We start from the raw sequence: 23,895 nt of genomic DNA on the forward strand, positions 1-23,895 counted from the left end.
CAGAGGAGATGATGGGCAAACCATATGAACATTTTCAGGTGCGTATAGGTCGGCTTTCACGATCATTTAAGCATCAAATAAATAGGTTAAAATGGATGTGATATTTTATGCTTCTTATGTTTATTTAAAGCTTCCAGGTAGAGTGCACTCAGCACGGTGTCCATTCAGTTTATCAAGAGAAGTAGGTCGAATTTCAGCCTGACTGCAGACTTGGAAATTAAACAGTTTCTCAGATATTACATTTTTTTTTTTTATCGGGCGAAAGCCTTTAAAAAAAAAAATCTATGCAAACCATTTTATATGTATATGCCTGTGAATATTCATGGCCCTGCAAGTCAGTTAAAACTGAAGAAGCCTCTTGGATGAGAGGAAACCTAAAGCAAGTCCAGTTGCCCACAACAAAGCTCTCAAGGCATTTTATATGAACTGACTGGAAGGATGTGCATTGTTTTTGGCAAATCATGCTGATGGCGCCGACAACAGCGTCTAGAGGTTTTACCCTCAATGATGCTTAAGAGACACGACGTTATTGCACACACTGAGCCGCAAATTGTGTTTATTTCTTTGAGAAACACTTATGGGAAATTTGCAATGAGGACCTCATTACGTGTACATTTGTATGCGTGCGGTGCTGTATATGTGTCCCTGTATTTTTAGCTGCGTTTGAACTCTTTTAACCCCTTTCAATAAGCATATGAGCTCCTGTATAGAGCCACAGTGGTGATGAATTACACACATGCACAGCACACACAAGCCACGTTTCTGAGAACTGAAAAACAATCACCTGACAAATTAAGCAGAAATGATTGCCACCTGATTCAAATTACAAAAGTAATCAAAAAATACCAGTTGAAGCTGCATTGAGGGGCAACGACGACGACAACAACACAAAAATGACTAGCTTCTGCTGCTATAAAAAGCAACTCGTCACACAAGCACAGCAGAGAAACTCTCCCTGAGGAACTGACAATGTCATGAAACACAGGACTCGCACACATTTGTGTGTTGAGTGTTGATTATGTGCCCAAAGCACTGAGCTGTCTGCCTCCCCAGCACCCAGATATGGTGAGGAGGAGCCTCATTCTTATTTTATTTTATTTTTTATTTGCCTCAGTCCATACATGAGCCAAAAGAAAAAAAAATCTTTCCATGCAGCCTCCTCAGCAGCGTGGAAAGCGTCTAAACACTGAGGTGAGAGGTGAGGAGTAAACGCGGCGTGTTTACGGCTCGCGGGCAAAACGGAGCGCTTTCATCGCCGCCCTCGTCATAACAACCTGAAGTGATTTTCTCACAACTCACTGGCTCCTGACGGCTCCTCGCGTCGAATGCGTTGGTAACCCGGGTGTCGTATTAGCTTTACGCTCCTCCAACTGGCTCAGAGCGATGGAATGATTCGGTCGGACAGTGCCAAGCGACTGTAGCTCTCCTGGCATATATGTACTGTCTCCCAGGGGAATTTGTTTTCCAATTTGTTTCCAGCATCTGCTTAATCTCTCAACAAGCCAACCTGGATGAAGTGGACTGTCACACACTGGGGCCTAATGATAATAACAATAACAGTGATAGGTGAGTCGTGTTTACCCCCGAAGGCTGCTATTGGAGCGTAAGTTTATGAGTACACGTTTAATATCCATACAACGAAAACACACGCGGCCTCGTGACAACCTTGGGCTAGAACACCAGGCTGCTCACTTATTTCCTGTGGAATAATCCTAATATCACAGCTGTCAGTGCGACGCATCCTCATTCAAATGCTGATTGTTTGGTGGAAAACGGTGCTCGAGCATTTATTGTTCATCGCAATTTGCTCCAATAGGTCGTGAAGCTATCCGATTGATGAACGATGCGTTTCGAGCAACTGTGTTGACCAATCAAGTCACGTTTAGTCATACAGCACATTTCATACGACAGGCTTCAACTCAATTTGCTTTCAGATAATAAGCAGAAAAATAAAATGCAAAGATAATGCATGATAAAAAACATAATATATAACGTGTCAGTAAGGTATTACATATGAAAACATAAAATATGACCTTAATCGTAGTTTAGAACCTTTTTTCCTCCAAAAGTACATTCTCAAACAACTAAATTGCATTCTCAATATGTTTCCATTACGGTTACACTTTTATATATACCGGTATGTGGTTGATGTTGTAAATTGATTGAACAAAAAAACTAAGTTAAGGCAACAAAAATATTTGGTTAGGTTTTCTAAAACATCATGGTTTGGCTTAAAATAATATGTTTGTCACATAATTTAAGTTACAGACATAAATTAACATGAACATAACTTCTGGACACGAACAGTGGTCTTCTGGGTGAAAGTCCCCTCCATTCACCCTGACCCCCTCCATCAAATCATAATTGGCAATGCAATTTTATTGTATGGGAATGTAATTGTTGAGGGGACCAGGCTAAAACCTTCCCTATCTCTAGCCATGTGATAGTTGCAATGGCTGGATACTGAAAATTGCTGTTGAACATAATCCAGGGTCTTGCATAATTTTTCAATATCCACTTTCAAAATGATAGGGTTGCAACGGACACATTATTATTAGTGATTGTGGGTAAAACGATGATTTTTCATTCCCATCAGTATATTGAACAATGTCCTCTTGCATATAGAAGGTCGACTCATCTCTGCACAGCGGTGGTTCACTATGTCTGCTCCTGTAAAGTACGTATTACTTAATGGACTCAGAATAAGGCTTTTCACTGTGGAAAAACCGTCACAGAGACACAGAGTAGTTTTCCTCTGTCCAATTTTGGTCAAATTCAATTGGTAAAGCCTCTGAGTAATCATATGTATTTGTTTTTACTCCACTGCACTAATGAAGCAGCTCCTCCCACTTTGCAGTAATCCAAATACAAAGCAGGGAGCTTTTGAACTCCTTCTTTGGTGTTGAACCAAAAGACATTTACCCTCGCTTGCCAGTAAACTTGCCGGTCATCATTGCAGCATGAAAGAGTAATTAATGGCTGGTAATATTTTTGGTCTTTGGTTACTGCCCTCTGTCACCCTTCAGAGAGAAAACTAAACAGCTGATGTACTCTAGCTTTTGAATGGAAAGATAAGAATGTATAAAAAGGTAACCCACTTCAGGCTTCATGTGCATACAAAACAGCTACAGCTACAAAACTGATCTCGCCACAAGACAAGTTTCAACCTCTTTTGTTAAAAATTTGTATTCGACACATTGTTAGGTCGTGATCTAATGAATCAGTGGGACCGTCTGGCTGTTTGGGCTCCTAATGAATATCAGGCTGGAGCGTAAACTGCAGTGAATTGACATTTGCGTGTCCTTATTATAGTGGTTTTATCCTCCAGACTGTCTGAGTTTGCCACACATAAAATATCACCAAATGACAGAAAGTCAAGACATCCGTTGAAAGAAAATAAGCCAATTACACTTGGTTTCCTGACACTACAGCGTGTGCAAGATCATTAAAATAAATGTTACGAATGGTATTAAATGACCTTCTTATATATGAGTACAGGTGAAATGTATAGAAAACCGCAGTTGCACCGATGCAGTAAATCACGTCCATCCACTTCTCCAAGTAGGTTAAAACAAATGCTACGGATGGATTTGCAGATACCGTGTGACTCAGGTCTGGTAAGGTGAAGCTGCAGATTGAGCGGAGGTGGAGCTGATGCTCCCTGTCTGTCTGCTCCCGCCATATGGGCAGCCTCAGGCAGTGGTTACCTCATCAAGGTGACAAGGAGACCCGACACGTTGTTCAAACTGGATGGTCACTCAGTAATAGCTTTAACACACTCTATTTGTGGGGTTTGATTACGAGTGGACAGCAAATGCATGCATGCATGGAACATTATGTGCTCAAAGGTATAAGAAAAAGGCAGCCCGGGATTCAAGGTCACTTCAACCAGTATGATCACTCACTCTTTATGGAGATGTTACCAAACTGACAGCCTCTTAATCTCTTACTATTGTAACACTCTACTTCAAGGTGCAATGTGTAATTCCTGGACACATGCTCCAAACAAATAGGGGTCAGCATTTCACCTACAACTGTGTTCACATATTTTACAATTTTTCGTCCTCAGTTATTCAAAAAAGGCAAAGCAGAACAAGATAACTCTAAGAGATAACACTGCTATCTCATAATCTAGTGCTGCGTCTATAGTTTGTCTGCCATCTGTGTTTGTGACACTAATCTGGGGTGTTCAGCTCACGTACGTTTTGATAGCTTATTGGAATAAATCCAAGTGTCAGAATCCAGAGAACTACTACGCCATGAGGAGTCGGTTGCTCAGACCTTCAGTTAGCAGCTGCAACTGGAATTCAGCCAGCACCTTTGGGTCTAACCCGTGGAACAGCAGCGACAGAAAGTTTGCTGATCCGTCAGGGATTTGACCGTTCTGGGTCTGGGATCAGATCCCCAGTGGTCTGTTTGTGCTGGCTGGAGTCCAGCTAACTGCTAACTGAAGGTCCGTCTAACGGCAGAGTAGTTTCCTGGTTTCGGGAGGATGAGACAAATATTGAGTCCTTTCTGCCACTTTTTAAAAATTTCATTCAATAAACAAACTATCAAAATGCTGGCCATATCTTATACATTGCACCTTTAAAGAGTTCATTCAAGTTTAAGGAAAAGGAGCAAAAACACAGAACATCTTATAGATATGTTGCGCTTGAGAAGAAATGTGTCCATTTCAATCACGACATCGAAACAACCAACTCTCTTGTGAAACAACATTACGTCAAATAGCCTCCATTGTTTGCTGTTCTGTCAGTTTCGCAGCAGCACAATAAAGTCATCAGAAAAACATTTTCTTCAGTACAGAGGAGGATCAGGAGTGAGGAGTGCAAGGGGGGGTTCATATGACACCTTAATAAGATCCATTACTTGCATTTGGTCATTAAGGCAGGTGCCAGCGTTTGCCTCATGCATGACATGACATATGATAGCTTAACAATGTGGCGACGAGCCCAGTCAGACGCTCAGCCAAGACGTCGATGGGCACTCATGTCTCCAGTAGAAAGCCATTGTCAGAGGACCACACACACATTTAAACTCATGTAGGTTTGTGTATGTGTGTGCATCTCCAGTGTTTGATATTAGCCTCCTTTCCCGCTCAAATTGACTCAAAACAACAAAAAGCATTTCCTACGAGTTCCCTACCCACGTGTCTGACCTGAATAAATTGTATTTTTCTTAAATATTTCACAGTTAATGTTTCTCATTTTTGTGATCCCCCTCTCACAATTGTCCATTATATATGAAGCTATCACCAGGTGACTGTTAGCTTTTCTTAGCTTAGCTTATAGACTGGAAGCTGGGGGAAACAGCTAGCCTGGCTCTGACCAATTCGCACCTCTAAAGCTCATTAAATGGTGTCAATCATGGTATCAATCTTCTCATCTAACTGTCATTCTGCTGAGTGGCGTATTGTAGACAACACAACGCGTCATATTCCGAAATGATTTGCACCATAATTTGTTTCTGCATTAACTTAAAATTGGTAAAATTAAAATCCCACCATACAGCAGGGTTTATGCATTTTTCAGTTGTATTTTTTGAAGCGGATGAAAGTGACGAGGAGGCACCTTCACACAATAGACAGTCATTGGAGACTTATCGTTTTCCCCTCCAGTGTGAGTGGGACTTAATTATGCCCTGTCCCCCTTGATAAAAACAAAGCCAATGGGATTTTTCTATTGGATTTTGGATTATTGCAGAAAATAATAAAGACGGATTTAAGATACTTGCATTTGCACAATCTTCACCAATGAATGCCACTTTTATGATTGAAGCTTAAATGCAATCTGCAGAAGTAGAACGCTAACTTTATAACCCAGCTAACCCACAGTCGAATGAGCATGAGTACACACATCATCATCATCATCATCATCATCATCTTGTAAGCAACTACCTTTTTTAAGACCTTATTTCAACCAAAGGCCTATTTAATAACATTGCTGTCTTTGAAACGAGGGAGGCGGTAAAATCTTGCTTTCTTGTTTCTTTCATTGGTTTTTGTTATTCGTTAATGATCTGATGAACTGGTCGGGCTCCAGTCAAAAACAACCACATAAGGATGACTATATACCCTGCAATATGTCCAGGATGTAATCTGTTCCCATTTTTCAATTAAAATAATCCGTGTAACCAGACACTGATGTTTATCGTTGTGCCTACGTGTGTTCCTCTCGGTTACGCCAGGGTTTTTTTTTTTTTTCATATTGTCTCCCTTTTTTGCTGTGTAAACTGATCTGTGTGTGTTATGTGGTGCACATGTCAGTTTAGGACAGCATCTGTTCCCTGAGAGCAGCTGAACGAGCTGAACTGGGGCCAGAGCGTGTACGCATGGAATCAGGTGTCAGAGGCAGGTGACTGTGCTGCAGAGGCTGCAAGAGCAAATACATTTCTTTGACGTAGAGACTGATGGGACGGAGAATTATAAAGAGAAAGGAGAGTGGAAAGTCAGGAACTGGAAGGAAAGTAAATGTGGGTGAACGAAAAGAAGCAGTCAGAGATGACAAGACCAGCAGCAGCTATTTTTGAAAAGAGCATTCAACTGAATAAAACATTATCGGGCTGCGGTCCAAATTACCAGAACTCACAAGGCAGGCGAGAAATAACCATGTCAAATTATAACAGGCTTGTCACATATGCTTTGTTTTTAATGGCACCGAGCCGGACTGTTTACACATGCAATTTCTCATCTGGTGGACCGAAGGAGCCCCTCCACTATGTCAGGATTAACAACCATAAAATGTGTGTTTATGCTCTACAATATCAGCTGTCTCTTCACAGTCCCATGCAAAACTAAAACGCTTGTTTAGAGTGCAGATGGATCGGAGGCAGTTAATAGTGTGTGAAACAAGTGGCCCAGTTCCTAGCCTAGATGTTAGTGTGTCTTTGCTCTTTTTATATTCCACAGAACATTATCCACGTCATCCTCACCACTTTCCTCGGCAGTTTGTAACTAATTATGCACACTGCTCGGCAAGGGAGCATCTCTATGTTCCCTCAGTCCTATGTTACCTCAGCCCTTTGTTCCATCAACCCAATATTACCTGATCCCTATGTTCCCTCAGCTCTGTCACCTCAACCCTATGTTCCCTCAACTCTATGTTCACTCAGCCCTATGTTCCCTCAACGATATGTTCCCTCAACTCTATGTTCACTCAGCCCTATGTTCACTCAGCCCTTTGTTCCATCAACCCAATATTACCTCAACCCTATGTTCCCTCGACCCTATGTTCCCTGATCCCTATGTTCCCTCAGCTCTGTCACCTCAACCCTATGTTCCCTCAACTCTATGTTCCCTCAAACCTATGTTCCCTCAGCCCTATGTTCACTCAGCCCTATGTTCCCTCAACGATATGTTCCCTCAACTCTATGTTCACTCAGCCCTATGTTCCCTCAACTCTATGTTCCCTCAAACCTATGTTCCCTCAGCCCTATGTTCACTCAGCCCTATGTTCCCTCAACGATATGTTCCCTCAACCCTCTGTTCCCTAAGCCCTATGTTCCCTCGACCCTATGTTCACTCAACCCTATGTTCCCTCAAACCTATGTTCCCTCAGCCCTATGTTCACTCAGCCCTATGTTCCCTCAACTCTATGTTCACTCAGCCCTATGTTCCCTCAACGATATGTTCCCTCAACTCTATGTTCACTCAGCCCTATGTTCCCTCAACGATATGTTCCCTCAACCATATGTTCCCTCATCACTATTTCCCCCTCAGCCCTATGTTCCCTCGCCTCTATGTTCACTCAACCCTATGTTCCCTCAACTCTATGTTCACTCAACCCTATGTTGCCCTCAGGCCTAATACCCATTCAAAAAACTTTTTATAATCATTACTTTGAATCCCTACATTTTTACCGTGTCTAAAGTCAGCGCATTCGTCCACTCAGCGCTATTTTCAGTTTCACTTTCAGTTGTGAATCAGTTCATTTCAGCTTAAGTCCTTTGTAACATGGTTTCCCCATTTTGACAGATAAAATAGTGACTGGTCCTCGACATGTATTGTAGTTAATTACCATGATGTTGATTTCTGTCACTTTTCAATTGAGAACCTTTTGTTTTGTTGACAAAATACTCTGGCAGCTCCGTTTCAGAAAAGATTGTGGTTTGGGTTAAACATTTTTTACATCAAATAAATATGTTTGTAAATGAACTTTGGGCAGGTAGCATTAGTTTACTGCAACAGGTGTTCCGGTGTCCAACTCAATATGTGGAAATTTTTTACAAATCTGGGGAATCACTGTCTGTATTACGGAGATAGTGGTCAGATAATAGGGCACATTGGCTCAGTAATCATGTCATTATTCTGTGTGTCTCTGCTCGTTTTTGACTTAATTGTTAATCATTCTTGCCAGTGAAAGGAAAGTCTGTTTCTGTGAATTATTTATGGGTTTTAGCATCTATTCTCAAAAGAAACCATTTAAAATTCCAGTATCATGTGACTCAACTTGTTTTCTCTTCAGTGTTTTCGCTTCGTGCTCGCACAGGCACACTTTTTAAGAATTCCTTCGGTCTAAATTAAGTCCTGAAGCTTTAAATGTGGCTTATTTTAATGTATCTTTTTTTAAATATACATTTACATGCATGAGTATTCAAACTCTTTCATCTTGCTTTGATTCCCTTTATATTTCATCCCTCTTGTCCTCTCCTACCCTATATCTTCCTCCCCTCCCTCCCCCCTCCCTCCCAGATTGTGTACAGTATCTGTGTATGTGATCCCCGTTTTAGTCCAGCTGTGTTGGGATTTTTAAAACAAGTCCATTTCAACTGTGTATCAGGTACATAAATCATGTGATTTATTTAATTAGCCAACCCTCCCAGAGATCTCACACTCTGCATGGAATGCCTTGCTTACTGACCTCATGGAAAACTGCGGCCTGCCAAAGTTTCCTCTCATATCCCCTAAAAAGGAACCTCAGGAGTACTTTTTTTTTTCGCAGTGAAAGCAAAACACAAAGACCAAGATATACTGACACACACACAGACACATATTGGTACTTTGGATGTTGTGGGTTTATTGCGTGAGGTGACGTGAAGGGTTTCTAGTAAAACAGAGTTGCACCTCTCTGACCGCCGGTCACGATGGTTTTCGGCCCTGTGACGCTTTAATATTTGAGCCTCAGCTGTGAGCTGGACGGGAGCACATACTCCCAGACCCGATTTGGAGCGCACGCAGGGGTAACTGAGTTAAAGTGAACCGAGACAGACGCTTTGCCAATGTGCTGTCTCCTCTGGTGTTACATCAGATTGCTTGTGATGAATACATCCCGTATCCCCCCGCTTTCTCTCTCTCTCTCTCTCTCTCTCTCCTCTACTGGCAGGACATGTTCTTTTATCACTGTCAGGGCTTATAATGAAAGTTTGATTAGAGAGATTATTCTTACTATTTTACAGTCTGCTGACAGCAACAACGGAGTGATGGCGAGGTGACACAGCTGACATCATTGCAAGTAGTGACTAGAACAGCGTACATCCCTGCAAAATATTCTGAAGTTGAAAAGCCAATATACTGATATGGAGCCAAAATGCCATTTAAAGGTATTACTGGTCATTTAAGTTAATAATTGGGTACGCTGTGAACACACACATGCACACACACACACACACACACACACACATATAAATGTGGGCTACCATGCAAGACACCAGCCTAACCATTAGCTCAATTGCTCGACAACGCTGTCACGTCGTCTACAAGAGGAGCCGGAGATTTGAACCCCCGACACTCCTGTGCTCTTTTTGGTGACATTAAGCCTGACCTTTAAAGGTTTACCACCTGCTACATATTACCATCCATCTAAGTAGAGATATGCTGTGAGTAACTCCCCTCCAGAATGACAAGCACAACAGGTACAACACTATAGAAGACATAAAGTACTTGTTACTTACTTACTGGTTCGGGTTAAGCTCAAAGATGCCTTAGGGTTAAGGAAAGTTTATTGTTTGGGATACAATAACTGGTGAGTAAATGATTGGTGCCGTAACTTTTCTAGGGAGGTGTCATATAACTATCTAAACTATAAAGTATAGGAATCTTGTGTGTGTATGTTATTCTATTCATATGTTAATCCGATCCACTTCACACTTGGTGGGTGAAATAATGGGAACCCAAGAAGGTGCAGTGTGTACATTGATTCAGTGTCAAATCTGGTGCAATTTGGACATGTGACGGGTTCAATATGAATAAACTTTGAATAAAACAAGCAGTGGAGTCTTCAGGGCTCTGTGGACTGATGTCCTGTCGTCTACAGCGGGCCTGCACAGGTCACGGCTCACCGACTGCAGTTTATTTTAACATTAAAACTGAACTCTTCTTGACTTCCCTGGAGTAAACTAGCGGTGAGCCGTTCTCCAAAATGATGCAAGCGAATCCAGGCGCCGAGCAATCGGCACACGCTCCTAACAGCCATGGCCCAGACAGGTGGCGTGAATAACGGCTCTCAGTAGCAAAAGCCAAAGGAGCACAATGTTGATTTCGTGCAGTTAAAACACTGACGTACGAAAAAATTCAGTCCTGTTTATTCCTGCAATCTAGTAGTTGTAGGCGCATAAACTCAACCAAACCTTTACTAAAGAGTTGGCAGGTCAAAAAAAGGTCATATGAATGATTTGCAGTGGTTTTAGGAAGGCTCTTATGAAAAACTTTTGTTCAACAAAAAGGTCTATTTTTGATTTGCACTTGTTCTTTGAGGACAAATTAACTGATGGCACTAATATTGTAGGCTGCCATATGTTGCTAGCTTTGCACTTCTGCTGCCTTACTGAGTAATACTGCACTGAATTTAAAAACGGTTAAAAAAAAAGGGTTATTCCAGGTTATTGGAAATAAATGCTTCTTTTTTTCTGGATTCATAATTGCACACTTTAAATATAAATATTATTGTCCCCATAAATCATATTCCTAGAGTTTGTCCCTTTCACACACATGGACATTACACAGCAGCTGTCAGCGAGGCCTCGTGGGTCAAAAGCCGGACGGGGTAATGGAGGGAGGTGGGAGGACCGGAGCTTGTGTTTGAGTGCCTGAATAAACAATAACGGGGTCGTCTGGAGTTTGAGGTGTCTGTGCCTGAGAATTGATGGAGGTGAGGGGGTTCACGTTTGAGATAGAGACGGCACATCCTTTGTGGGAAATACTGTTTCTGTTGAGTTGTAGTGCGTCCGGTCGTGTGATGATGTCATCGGCTAGACGCATCCGGAGATGAAAGTGAGCTGCGGAGAAGGCATGCTGGGAAGCGGAGCGGGCTGCTGCTCAAGGACGGCCTGTGCCAGACGGATGACATGATCGGTGTTTATTTGTCGTAGGGAACATTCCTCAACCTGCTCTGCATTTTAGGGATAACGCAGATAAGAGTGACGTCAAGTCAGGACGGCTGCTCGCCCACCTGAATGCTGAAGAACTAGGCTGGCCTTATACGGCTGAATACTGTCTAACACCTCTGAGCGAACTGCAGCAAGGATGAAGGAATTTGTTTACTGGCCACTACAGTGACACACGTCCACTTAGTAGGGCTACTACTCAACTTCAACAGGATTTTCTTCACTAACTGCTGACATGAGGACTTTCAAAAGTGTGTGCTATTTCAAATTTTAAGTTATTCAACCCTGGTGACTAATCTGTAAGAAAAACACTGCCATAAATCCTCCTGAATGTGTGTATAGTCTCTCAGATCTATTCAACATCAGCATCTCTCAAGGTCAAAATGATTGTCAAGCTTACTTTTAGACGTTTCTTTAAGCAGTGTCCTAATATGTACCTTCCATAATCTACAGGAGACGAGCCATGAGTTGATCAAAATGTTGAAACCACGATGAGTCGCCTTCGGTGATCTCCATAAACTCACAGAAATAAGTTTACAAGCAGCAGATGCTCTGAAATAATCAAAGGCAGATAACCAGGTTAGATCATTCGTATTCGGTGAATATTTCCATCTGTTTGTTGCCAGGTTTTATTTTATTTTAAGGGGAAGCATAATTTATACACTTGGCTTTCTGCACATAAAATGTAACAAATAAGCCTTTGGTTATGTTTTAAAGTTGGAGAAATCCTGTTATTCAACAAATTTAAGTGTATTTTAGCTCCTCGTTGAATCTTTATGGCTTTCACTAAGTGATATATTTCAAATTATAAAGTTTACAATGGCTGCACCATTTAAATATTATCACACATCAAATATTCAAGATAAATTGCTTGCCATTTAAACAAATGTCCCCATGATTGATATATCCTTATAAATATATAAAGACTTCAAACTTGCTAAAATGAATAATATAGTTGTGAACACTGTTTAGGTGCACAGCATGACTTTGCAATGGGTTAAAAACAGAAGAGTAAAAGACAAATTTACAAAAGAATAATTGCTGTTTGTTTTTTCTATAAGACAAAAATGACCTTTGTAAATGTTTTATACAATTGTACTCTTCTGCAAAAAAACAATAAAAAAAAGTTTGAAATGATTTGTTTTACAGCATAAGACCAAACCTTGTCCCTGTTATGTTATAACAGCAAGAACGTACTAACCACATGAAATGCTCTCCATTCACACTGCATTGAAACCCTGCACCACACCTGCACAATGCAAACATAACATGACTTATTCCCACCGGTGTGCAGATATAATATTATATATTCTGTGTTATAACACATATTTTTTGTGTTTTTCTGTTTGCATCCTAATGTGTCTTATGTTTGCATGGGTTTCAGCAGCTTCTCCTCCTCTTCTTACAAATTCCTGATAAATGAGCCCCTGATAAACGTGCCGCCTCTTTGAGAATCCTGCCCCATTAGCTGAGTCGACGTGCTTGATGAATAGGGTGAGCTCCTCATCTTGCTGGCGAGAACAAATTGTGCTTGGTAATCAATGAAAATGTAATTGAGTGACAGAGAAATGGGGCCTTGACGGGCACATTATGCTGTTCTTTGATGTCTTTTCAAAGCCTGTTTTTATCCCTGACTAATTAATCAGTATAATGAAGACTTTGGATGCAGCTGGCGATGTTGTGTTTTAGAGGTAGATGCCACGAGGAGGGATGCACGCGCCTAGCTGTCGTCTCTAGAGGCAAACTAGCAATCACAGGACCAAAAGGTGAAACAACAGCCAGCATCGATGATATTATTAGCGTTGCTGCAGCTGAGCAGTGTTGAAAGATAACATTTAATTAGAGGAATCGAAGCAAAGATGTGGGCCCATCTGCTGAAAAATGAATGAGAGGATTTGAAAATTGTGAAAATTAATTAGAGGGTTAAAAAATGTATTCAAGACTTAAGACATTTAATCTCCAAATTGCATTTGGCAGTATGGCAAAGATATCACGAGGGAATATTTCCCCTGCCTTGTGAAATGATTTGTTGCAGGAGGCGTTGACTTAAATGGCTGTAAATGATGATTCGGTAATGAGAAGCAGACGTGAGGAGGTGATGAGAGTTTGGAGTACGCTGCACCTGTGTTCGAACATAAACACAAGCCTCCCCTCCTTGTCAGTTTTGGCTAATAAGTCTTTGAAAAGCTCTTATTGCTTTTCAATGTTGCGCAATTCTTCTATTTCCTTTCACATGATAATTCGATAAATTAGGTCATGAGACAATCAACCCCGGGTTGCAGCAAAGTCTTTGATTTTCCTTTCACACGTTGCAACAATCCTTACACAAATGGAGAAACGAAGCTAATTTTAGAGGGAATAACCATTTCTGATAGCCTGTAATTCCCCCAGATGTCTCCTCTGTGCTTTCCCCCCGTCTAACCATGAAATATGTGCAAATGGTTGCAGCCGTAATGTGTTTGGTATAAATGATTCAGCTTCAGCTGGTGCAAGAGTCTGGATGTCAATCAAAACCTCTTTGGCCCATTGTTGTTTTTCTTTCACCTTTCAGAGCAGTGAGGCTGCACTTTTCCCCTCGGCCAGTGGCCATGACTGTAATCCGTGTAAACGGAGCGAGTGGCCCTGGTAGCTTTCCCCTGCGTGCCAGGACAAGACCTGTCTCGTGATAACTTTGTCACTGCTGTGGGGGAGCGACGGGCGACGGGGAGGCGAGGGGGAGGCGAGGGGGAGCTTGTCATGCGGGCCTCTTCACTCTCTCTCGTGGCGGCCGGACTGCTGGCCTTGTCGCCTCCAGCTCCTGCGTCTGCCGTTGACGAGCGCCACTGTCACTCCGGTCGCCCTCGCGTCTCGATAAGCTGCTCCCTGCTGCTGACAGCTCCTGACAGGCCTGCAGCTCATCCTGTGTGCTCACCTGAACACACTGTCCTGTGCTCTTTCTGTAATGAATGTTCAGTAACTGGCTGCACCTTACAGTCTCACATTCACGGACGTATAGTATATTATATACCGCTCAGAGGGAGAATCAGGGTTTTGCCCCTACAGTCGTCTGAACAAAGTCTCAACTGATATTGCTGTGTAACTAACAAAACATACAGAGACAGTTTTATTTATGTAATTGTTTAACTATTCTGACGTCAGGAAAAGATGTTGGCATTATTTATTTGTGGAAACCACGGATACAGGTGTGTTTGTTTGTTTTTTTTGGGGGGGGTATGACGGCATGTAATTTACCCCACGTTACATGAATAGTGTCTTTTCAACATAAATCAAATGTTTCTTCACAGGATGGTAGTTAGCTTAGTTAACCTGAAAGAGCATGGTGGACGTCGACTGACTAATGAGACACGACAAGCGTGACTAACGGCGCTAACGACTCACAGGACTAACAAGTCACGTGACGAACAACTGATGTCAACATTGACTTTCTTGCTACCTATGTTTGTGTGGAATATCTCACTCTTTATATAATGCACATGCTCTGACCGTCCAATAATGACTCTGCTAGTGGAGCCGTTCATTTCTATGTTATATGACAGGTACGGATGCCAGATGATACTACTCAAACATGTGAACTAAACCAAGCTGTCATTTTGTATGAGATATGATATGAAAAGGTTCATTGTTTTGGTCTGGATGAATGGGACTTTTATGTTCGGGAAAACATGCAGCACGCTGGAGGCTAATTCTGGGTACGTTTGGCGGCTTGTCGACAATAACTTCCCTGTCGAGAGGCAAATGACAGAAAACAAATCAAGAAGCTGAAAATGTGTTTTCATATCAAACCGTATTTGCGCCAGATTCAGCCAGATGTCTAGTCAGAGGTAAATACTTGTGCAAGGTTGAAATAAATGCAGTTTAGGATTATAATATATTTCTTTTTGATGCAGAGCTTCAGGGGAGCCTTCTACCTGTTCAAATGGAAGTAATAATGCATATTTTCTTCAGTGAGTTATGATTTTAATATATATTCATGACGGATCAATAGAACACATTCATATTCACAGACCTGAGCTGAAATGTGACGGAGCAGACTGACCATAGAGACTTATGCATTTCTGATTAGCAGTATGCGCTGGAGAAAAACTCATCCAGTCGTCAGTTATAGTACAGGCCAAAGGAACCAGATTTATGTCGCCGTTATTGTAGAATTGAACATATTATACAGTGTTCCCCGCTAATGGGTGCCACTGGAGGAAGTGCTTCTAAAAAACGTATTTCAGCAAGTGAGAAGACATGTTGAAACAGTTAGTTAAAAGTAATGCTACAAATAAGTAAAAGTTTTTTTTAAATAGCTAAGAATTTAAATAAATATCTTAATGGAGGTTTAAACAGTTAAAATAGCTAAAAGTAGATACACTTACACAAAAAAACTGAAATAAGAGGCTCAACTAACGGATGTCAGTGGTTGAATTGTCCACCAGTGTTGTAGTACGAATGCAGACTTGACCAATACCAACATCGCATAAAAAAAAAGTGTAACAACTTAATATAACAGAGTCCAGGAGTGAACAAATTAGGAACACAAGGTTAATCTTTGAGGACATCGGAGCATCATTCTCTCTGGACCTATCATAAATCAACTACCAATCAGAATGGAGTACTCGTCAGTCATCCCTCCGTCGTCAGAAAATGGGATAGATGTCTTTGCCCCGGTCAGGTTTTTCCTTCCACGAGGAGATACATCAGTTGTAATGGCTCTCATTTGAGCGAACCCAACTGGGAAAGCTTTAAACAGATTTGGCACCAGACAGACAGATGGCTCAACCACACGGATCAGTGTGACAATAAAACCAGAGCCCAAAGAATTAAATCAACCCCCCCGAGTAATTACATTCAAACTATTGGTCAACCTTTTCCATTTGCTGATCCCATTGTTATCAGGGACATCATCTCTCAGCTCCTGTGTGCAACAGGTCCACGTGTGGTGGGGGGGGGTGGGGGGGCTATCTCAGCCGGTAATGATGTCGCATGCGAGGGTGCCATATCCTGTGGGACAATAGGAGTGAGAGGATGACGTTATGAGACAAAAGGTTGACGCTTAACCTGCAACGTGCCGGAAGGAAGCTTTAATTTCATCCTGAAATTCATGAGCTCTACAGTGCGAGCGCAATACAGAATCACTCAGAGTCAGTATGAGTCATGGCGCGTCGGGAAAATTGGCTGGTGGCGAGCGCTCGCTAGTATTCTCCACACGGCCACTTCACTCACTGACAACACAATACATCTATGGAGTAAATCGTTTATTAGCCGTTCTCTGTTTGTGGGAAACACTCTTTCCTCAAACTTTGACGTGACTCTCTTCTGAGCTCTGCAGGGAATTTATATTTTGGGCCGGAGAGACTCAGTGGAGCACACACAAACCACACTGCTGACTTATTATATTCTGCTGCAGGGCTCTTGTAAGCCAAAGATTCAGAAGGACTGCAAGGACAGAGAGAGATTTTACTAAACCAAGGAAAAGACCAATATTTGCGGCGTGCTGTCCTGGAAAAAAATGTCGAGGACTAATTAGGTGCAAGTGTACATTAGCTGAAGTCACTCCGCAGAGAGCGATTGTCAATGAATTATTCAGGCTCTCTCTATGCGACATCAATACCTGGCCCGTCCCCTCCACATTGCTGTGCATTCTTATCTTCAGTTGCATTCTGGCGCTGTGAAACGAAGAGTCTTTGAGTTTGTAAGAAGTGACGCTTAAAGAATACAAATGATTTCTATCTGTCTGCTCTGGGTTTTTTTACAACTATCTTCCCCGGCCTCCAGCCATCTTCTCTCAGCCCCGTGTCCTCTGCTCTGCAGATTTAATTAGTTCTGCCCTAGTAACCCTGCTCCTTTCTCCTTCTCTCCCCCCAGGATATGGCCACGCAGCCCCCAGCACAGATGGAGGGAAGGTGTTCTGCATGCTCTACGCCCTCCTGGGCATCCCTCTCACCTTGGTCATGTTCCAGAGCGTTGGCGAGCGGATCAACACGTTCGTCAGGTACCTGCTCCACCGCTTGAAGAAGTGCCTCGGCATGAGGCGCACCGAGGTCTCCATGGTCAACATGGTCACCATCGGCTTCATATCCTGCACGTGCACGCTGTGCGTGGGGGCGCTGGCCTTCTCGCAATTCGAGGGATGGAGCTTCTTCCACGCGTACTACTACTGCTTCATCACGCTCACCACGATCGGCTTCGGGGACTACGTGGCGCTGCAGAATGAGCAAGCTCTGCAGACCAAGCCGGAGTACGTGGCGTTCAGCTTCATCTACATCCTGACGGGCCTGGCCGTGATCGGAGCCTTCCTCAACTTGGCGGTGCTGCGGTTCATGACCATGAACGCCGAGGATGAGAAGAGGGACGCCGAGCAGAGGGCTCTCCTCGCTCACAACGGTCAGGCGGGCGGACACATCCACTCTTCCGTGGACCAGGCCTCCTCCTCCTCCACGCCATCCGGGTGCGGCGGAGGAAGCACGGTCGGCGGTAGCGGGGGAGGAGCGGCGAGCCGGGGCCTACGTAACGTTTACACCGAAGTGCTCCACTTCCAATCCATGTGCTCCTGCCTTTGGTACAAGAGTAGAGAGAAGCTGCAATACTCCATACCCATGATCATCCCGCGGGACCTCTCCACCTCGGACACCTACATGGAGCAGGGAGAGGCCTTTTCCAACCCCATGCACTCCAACGGCTGCGTGTGCAGCCTGCAACGCCACTCGGGCATCAGCTCAGTTTCCACCGGTCTACACAGCATCAACACCTACAGAAGACTCAATAAACGCAGAAGCTCCATCTAAACGCGGAGGACTTCAACGCTTTAAAGGCCGTGGTAATACATTAGCAGAGGACATGGGGGGAGTACAACTCCAGTCGTAAAGAGATGTTTGCTTCTTTCTGGCACCGAAGAGCCTCCAGACTCCACGTATTTAACTTCCATTAGCTAAGCACAAGACCATTATGTCTAACGTCGTTACGGATGTCACTGAGAAATAACGCTAATGGGTGTTTAAGAAGCATTTGTTACACAAACTCTGTTGCTGTAAGAAGGGGAGGGGGGATTTTCCTTGAAACAGAAATTCATGTTCTTATATGAAAAGGGACAAAGTACACTGTGAGACATGTTTTTAAGAGGGATTGTATATATTATATATATGAAGAAATATTTTATTGAATAATCTTAAATACACTTTTTTTTCCCCAAAAAAGACACTTCAAAAGGAATCTTTGGTTTTAAGTATTATACTCACTGCAGTGAAGTGAAAAGGGTGTATATATTTAGACACTGGTACTGTGGGTGTAATTGAGGGAAAAGCTTATTTTTTCAGTGAAAATATTTCAAAAACGTTCTCAGTGTCTTCTCCAGTGTGTATGTAAGTGAAGTTCAGGTTCAAGCTAAACTTTCTGGTCTGTTTGGTCTTCTTTACTTCCACATGAAAAACTCATATCGACGCCATTTAAATGACAGTTTTGGATGGAGAGCAATCAAGCAGGTTTAGCTTTAATGTCCTCGTTGGCACTCGTTGGCTGTTGTCGGGGGGAATCGAACCTATGACAGCGTTTCTAACCACTAGGCCTCCCTGCCGACCCTTCGGACCTCATCGCTATGAATTTTGTTTTTCATAGTTTCTTCCTGCACATCAAACTATTTGATGTACTTGTTGCTCATTATATGTTTTCATATAGCACAACTATATTCTGATAGTTTCACTTTTGTGCATAGAGAGTCATATCTTATTCACTGCTGCACCTTAGAAGACAGTTGTATATGCTTTAGGGCATTCAGTGCACTTTTTTTTTTATTTAAATAGTTTTTATTTAATGGAATCACATCATGTTTTGTTATGTAATAGGCCCTAATTGATTATTTCTTGTGTTATCAGTCTGAGACGTTTGACTCAATAACCTGTGTAATTGAACGGCTGAGAATAATAGCAGTACACCTCACTAATAAATGGCCTCAGAGTTTGCACCTCATGTAGTTGGGGGGGGGTCCCACCTAAACACACTTGATTCAGCCAACTGAGGTCTTTATGCAGCTTTCATTTTTGTTCTTGTGTTTGTCCTTTTCTTACATAAATCATTAGACTGGTTTTATTTCATCTTTTTCTAGTTTTACTTCACAATGTCTCAATATTTTAGTTATATCACATTCACTTTTTCTACTGGAACATTCTTCATCAACAATGTTCAGCATCCCTCCTGAACTGAAAGAGGGACAACAGTTGGTTCTGTGTGTGGCTATTCATTTACAGTATGTTGGTTTTTTCTTCAGTCATAATAAACTATGATTTAAATTAAAACACCAGTTCATTCATTTTAGTGATACAGTGATATGTCATATTATTGTCTTATTTCTTTTTGCCAGACAACTCGTGTTTTCACTCAAGGTTGCTTTCTAATCTATGAAACATGCTGTATAAATGAAAATTAAATCCATCTCGTTAAATGAGGTAGAACACACACCAACCACGTGGCCTGGCCTTTTCGGACACCGATGCAGCAAATCTCCGGTGACTGTCTCACCACTGCTGTCATGATGGCTAACTTTTCAGCAAGGCGTCGGTGCCACGTTACATAACCAAAGAAAAGACGAGGTGACTCCATGTTTAATCACCCCTGTTGTGATATTTATTACATAACTGTCACATTGGCACCTTTATGGCTGCAAACCATAAACTCTTCCTCTCCACTTCCAAGAGAGTCTCTTGTCTCTTCAATACCTTTAAACTTTGGCCCTGCAAGGTTGGACTCTAAAGCTCATCTTTATCTTTGCATCACCTGTCGCTCTGGTTCATATATCAGGAGTAACCATCGTCAGCAACCAAGTTGTATGTGTGTGAATAAGTAATACGTGCAAGTAAAATAATCATATAATTGGTGGCAAAACAATATAAATATCTGACCTGAGACTTGGACTTGAACTTGATATATCTAGTAGTTTGCTTGATTAGTTTTGTTCATGGCTTGCAGGGCCAAAGTTGTTATGATTATATATTGCAGAAATATGGATGATGGAGTTCCTCAGGGAAGCATGCCTGGCCCAATTCCATTTTCTTTTTAGGCCTATCGTGCATTCTCAATCCCATCAGCAATAGAATAAACAAATATATTCTGTTACAGGTTTTGTTCTGCACATATTCTGACCCAAAGTGTGAACATACAATATGACCAAAGCAGACCCTCTTGGATTTCTGAAAAAGTGGCAGAAATCTTTGCAGACTGTGGCGACTTTGGGGGATAAATGCGACCACATCAAGTAAAACTAATTAAAATAATGCCCAACCTTCTATGGAAAGGCCCCTAGTGTTTACATTTATTTTTTTAAATATCGTTTGCAAAATACATGTATGTTGCCATGTGGCAACACTGTGCAGTAGATTAGACTATTTTACGTTTATGAGGCACCATGAGCAGGACTGTCTCCAGGATTTTGGAAATTCTGAGGTTAAGAGTTCCCCCGTGCAACCATATCTAATCTGTCCCAAGGAAGGTTTTGATAGCTACCAAATAATCATTATCATATAATTCCATTGGAGAAACTGCATATTTTGGCCCAAAACTGACAACATTGACTCAAAAAAGAAGAAAAGGAATGAAAGAAGATAGAAAAAGTCATAAAAGCTCACAAAATGTATTATTTTATGTAATTCAAGCTTCTTCTTCTTCTTCTTCTTTTATGTTTTACGAAGAAAACTGGACCCAAAGGCCAAACTCAGACACAGAGACATGAGTTAAAGTTCAACTTTAATTTAATGAAAAGGGAAATGTGCAACAGAAGAAACCAGGTAATCCAACAAAGTGCTGAGAGCAGACTGGCAGCTAAGTACAAACTCACGACAAAACGAACGAGCAGACCAAATCCCCTGAAACTATACTAAGAACATCCTGTCCTCTGTAGCTACAGCCCCGATTATGAGCATGTTTTTCTCTGTTTATTTAAGCTCTGATGCATTCAAACTTTTGGTTCTGTTCTATTTGTCCAAGTGTTGCAACGCCATTCCGAAGATTTCGTTCTCAGCCTTGTTTAAAAGCCACTGATGAGCACTTCTCTGGAGCTGTCTCAGCCAACTACAGAAAAAGCTTGGAACTATGAGTTTATGGACACAAATGCCATCCGACAGGCTGCAGCTCTTCATGCTTGGACTGCCAAGCATTGCAAAAACAATTTTCCATCTGAAGTGATGCTCAAGTTAAACCATTTTTTTGCTGCGCTTTTAACTTGTATAAACACCAGAAAGGGTTAATGACAAACTAACATAAATTACAAAGACATATGAACATATTTGCCTGTCCTGTTAGAGGCTGTCTGTTTCAGAAGTAAAGATTCTTGGAGGTGACGGATGAGTGGAAAAACAATATGAGAGGCCACATCCGTTTTCCATAATTAGTCAGTAGTTAAAGTCTATGGAGCGCTCTCTGCTCCAGTGTGGCTGCTAATCCCAAAAAAGTCCTGTCTTTCAACATGAAACCATCTGGATCTTTACCTTGTTAAAAATGGGACACCATGCTGTCAAATCAAGGCATCGGTTTTGAGGGAAGAAGACACACAAGTGTTTTCTAACTTAACTATCAGGTTTAAAGGTGGCTGCCATGAAAAGAGGCAACAAAAAAAAATGTGTGAATTCTCCATCATTGTTTTTCTCTCCTACATTTGCAATTACATAACCACCATCCTCCTTTTTTTCATTCAAGCTTTTCCTGTCACTCTTTTGTCTCCTGAGATTGGCTACTTGTAGAATACGCTGTCATTATTCCACAGAATAATCTCTGGATGAGTCCTTTTCAGAGGCAGCGGAGCAAATTCACATGAATAAATGAAAGTGGAGAGGAGGACGGTGGTTGTTTGGCAGGTGATGGGGTTTCTAATCTGCGCTGAACCTCCACCTCTGAATGTCTGGTGTTCTTCCCACACCTCAGTCCCATTACGTTGCATTGAACCAACACATTTTAGTTCATTTTTTTTTACAGGAAACTGAAAATATTGTTAAATCAGTTCAGAGTTCATCACCACATCCATTGCAACTGAAATATACACATATCTTCATATTCCAATATGAATCTGGGTTTTAAACTGTACAGATGATAGCCAGGGTTAAATTCAAAGAAACATTTCCACAGAAATCAGAACACATTGTTCTTGTTCCATCTGCGCTTTGCACCTAAATCAAATGCACACGTTGGTTAGAAGCGACTGGCTTCCACGTTTCCGTCCGGACACAATGTGATTAGTTTAACTGATGTAAAGAGAAAATGGCATCCAGCAACGGGGATGCTGGGGAGGGTCTCAGCTTATGCGATGGTCTGACATTAGGGGTGTTACATAACTGTGACCTCCGGCTCTGCAGCCACCGACTCCTCCTCCCCCTCCTCCTCTTCTGTAATCATTCTGCTCACATGGCTTCAGACGGGAGCCCAGCTTTGTCCCCAAAGAAGCTGTCGGCACTTGGCAAGATGTTCTTCTGATCAGTTGATGCCGTCAGCTGAGATGAGAACGAGCAGCAACACTAAGAGACCAGGAGTCCCATTACTGACTACACTGCGATCCCTAATGTCCTGCAGGGAAACTGTACAGCTGGGAGAACTGTGATCTCCAGTCTGTGAGCAATGTGAAGAAGCTGGCGTTATATGGAAGGTCACTTTATTTTGTAGGAGTTGTTGATGTTTGTTAGAGTTTCACTTAATTCATCTTACATATTAGCCTGAATTATGTATTTGAATAATTTTACCTCTAGAAATTAGAATCATTCAATGCTATAAGAATTACTTGTTTATTGTCTATTTGGCAACCCTAATGAAATCTCACTGCGACCCACCTGTTGGTCCCGACCCAGGCTTTAGGAAGCACCGCTCTAGGAGATCACATTTTGTAGACTACCAATGTATTTTGTAAAGATTTCTATATGACACAACAATTGTTGACTGGTCTTATTATAGTAAAGCTTATCTAAACTCTATTTCTATAGTAACATCACCCGACAGTCAGCGAGGAAAGTCCTGGAATTCAACTGCAAATTATTTAAATGTCTTAAAAGACTAAACACGTGTTGAACAACCGATTAAACTGCTTTGCTGATTGTCTGGTGTTGCATCATCAGCAGGTCTGTGTCTGATTGAAGTGGAGGTTCGCCAGGTTGATTTGATAGAGCTGCGCTGCACAGGGACCATCAAAAAGGAGCTTCACAGCCATCAGCACTGCTAAACATGTACGCCATGCATTAACACAATCTCAGAGTTCAGAAGCCTCAAACGTCCAATATCTCCATTCTGGATTGAGGCTGTGGAGGAAGAATTCAAGTATTTTACATCATCAATCAGCTTCCCTTCCCATATTCTTACTGTAATGCATTTTATGTTCTTGCTACCTATTCCATTCAGAGATGTTTTCCTTCACTCCGACGTCACAGTGCATCAAGTTCATAACTGAAGAAAGTAACACCCCTCGTTTACCGGAGTAGACAGAGCTGCAGGAAGGCTCTGTCATATCACACGTCAGCCTCGGAGGCTCAACTCTGCTTTGACAGCCCGAATCAGAAATAGGTCAATGTGGGTTTTTTGTTTCATTCTTTTCCTCCTCAACATCCATTACCACGTGTCTTGTTATTA

General features: G+C 42.1%; 1 protein-coding gene across 1 annotated transcript in view; it reads left to right on the plus strand.

Moving 5' to 3' along the window:
• The window catches only part of kcnk3a (potassium channel, subfamily K, member 3a), a 28,617-nt gene extending 9,064 nt beyond the window's left edge, over positions 1-19,553 (plus strand). The window contains exon 2 of the mRNA XM_084030702.1: positions 17,170-19,553. Coding sequence (XP_083886828.1) covers positions 17,170-18,089 — 920 coding nt within the window. The 3' untranslated portion in view covers positions 18,090-19,553. The remainder of the gene's footprint in view (positions 1-17,169) is intronic.
• Positions 19,554-23,895: the final 4,342 nt, after the last annotated feature.

This window comes from Eutrigla gurnardus (assembly GCF_963514095.1).
Source record: "Eutrigla gurnardus genome assembly, chromosome: 16".
NCBI lineage: Eukaryota > Metazoa > Chordata > Actinopteri > Perciformes > Triglidae > Eutrigla > Eutrigla gurnardus.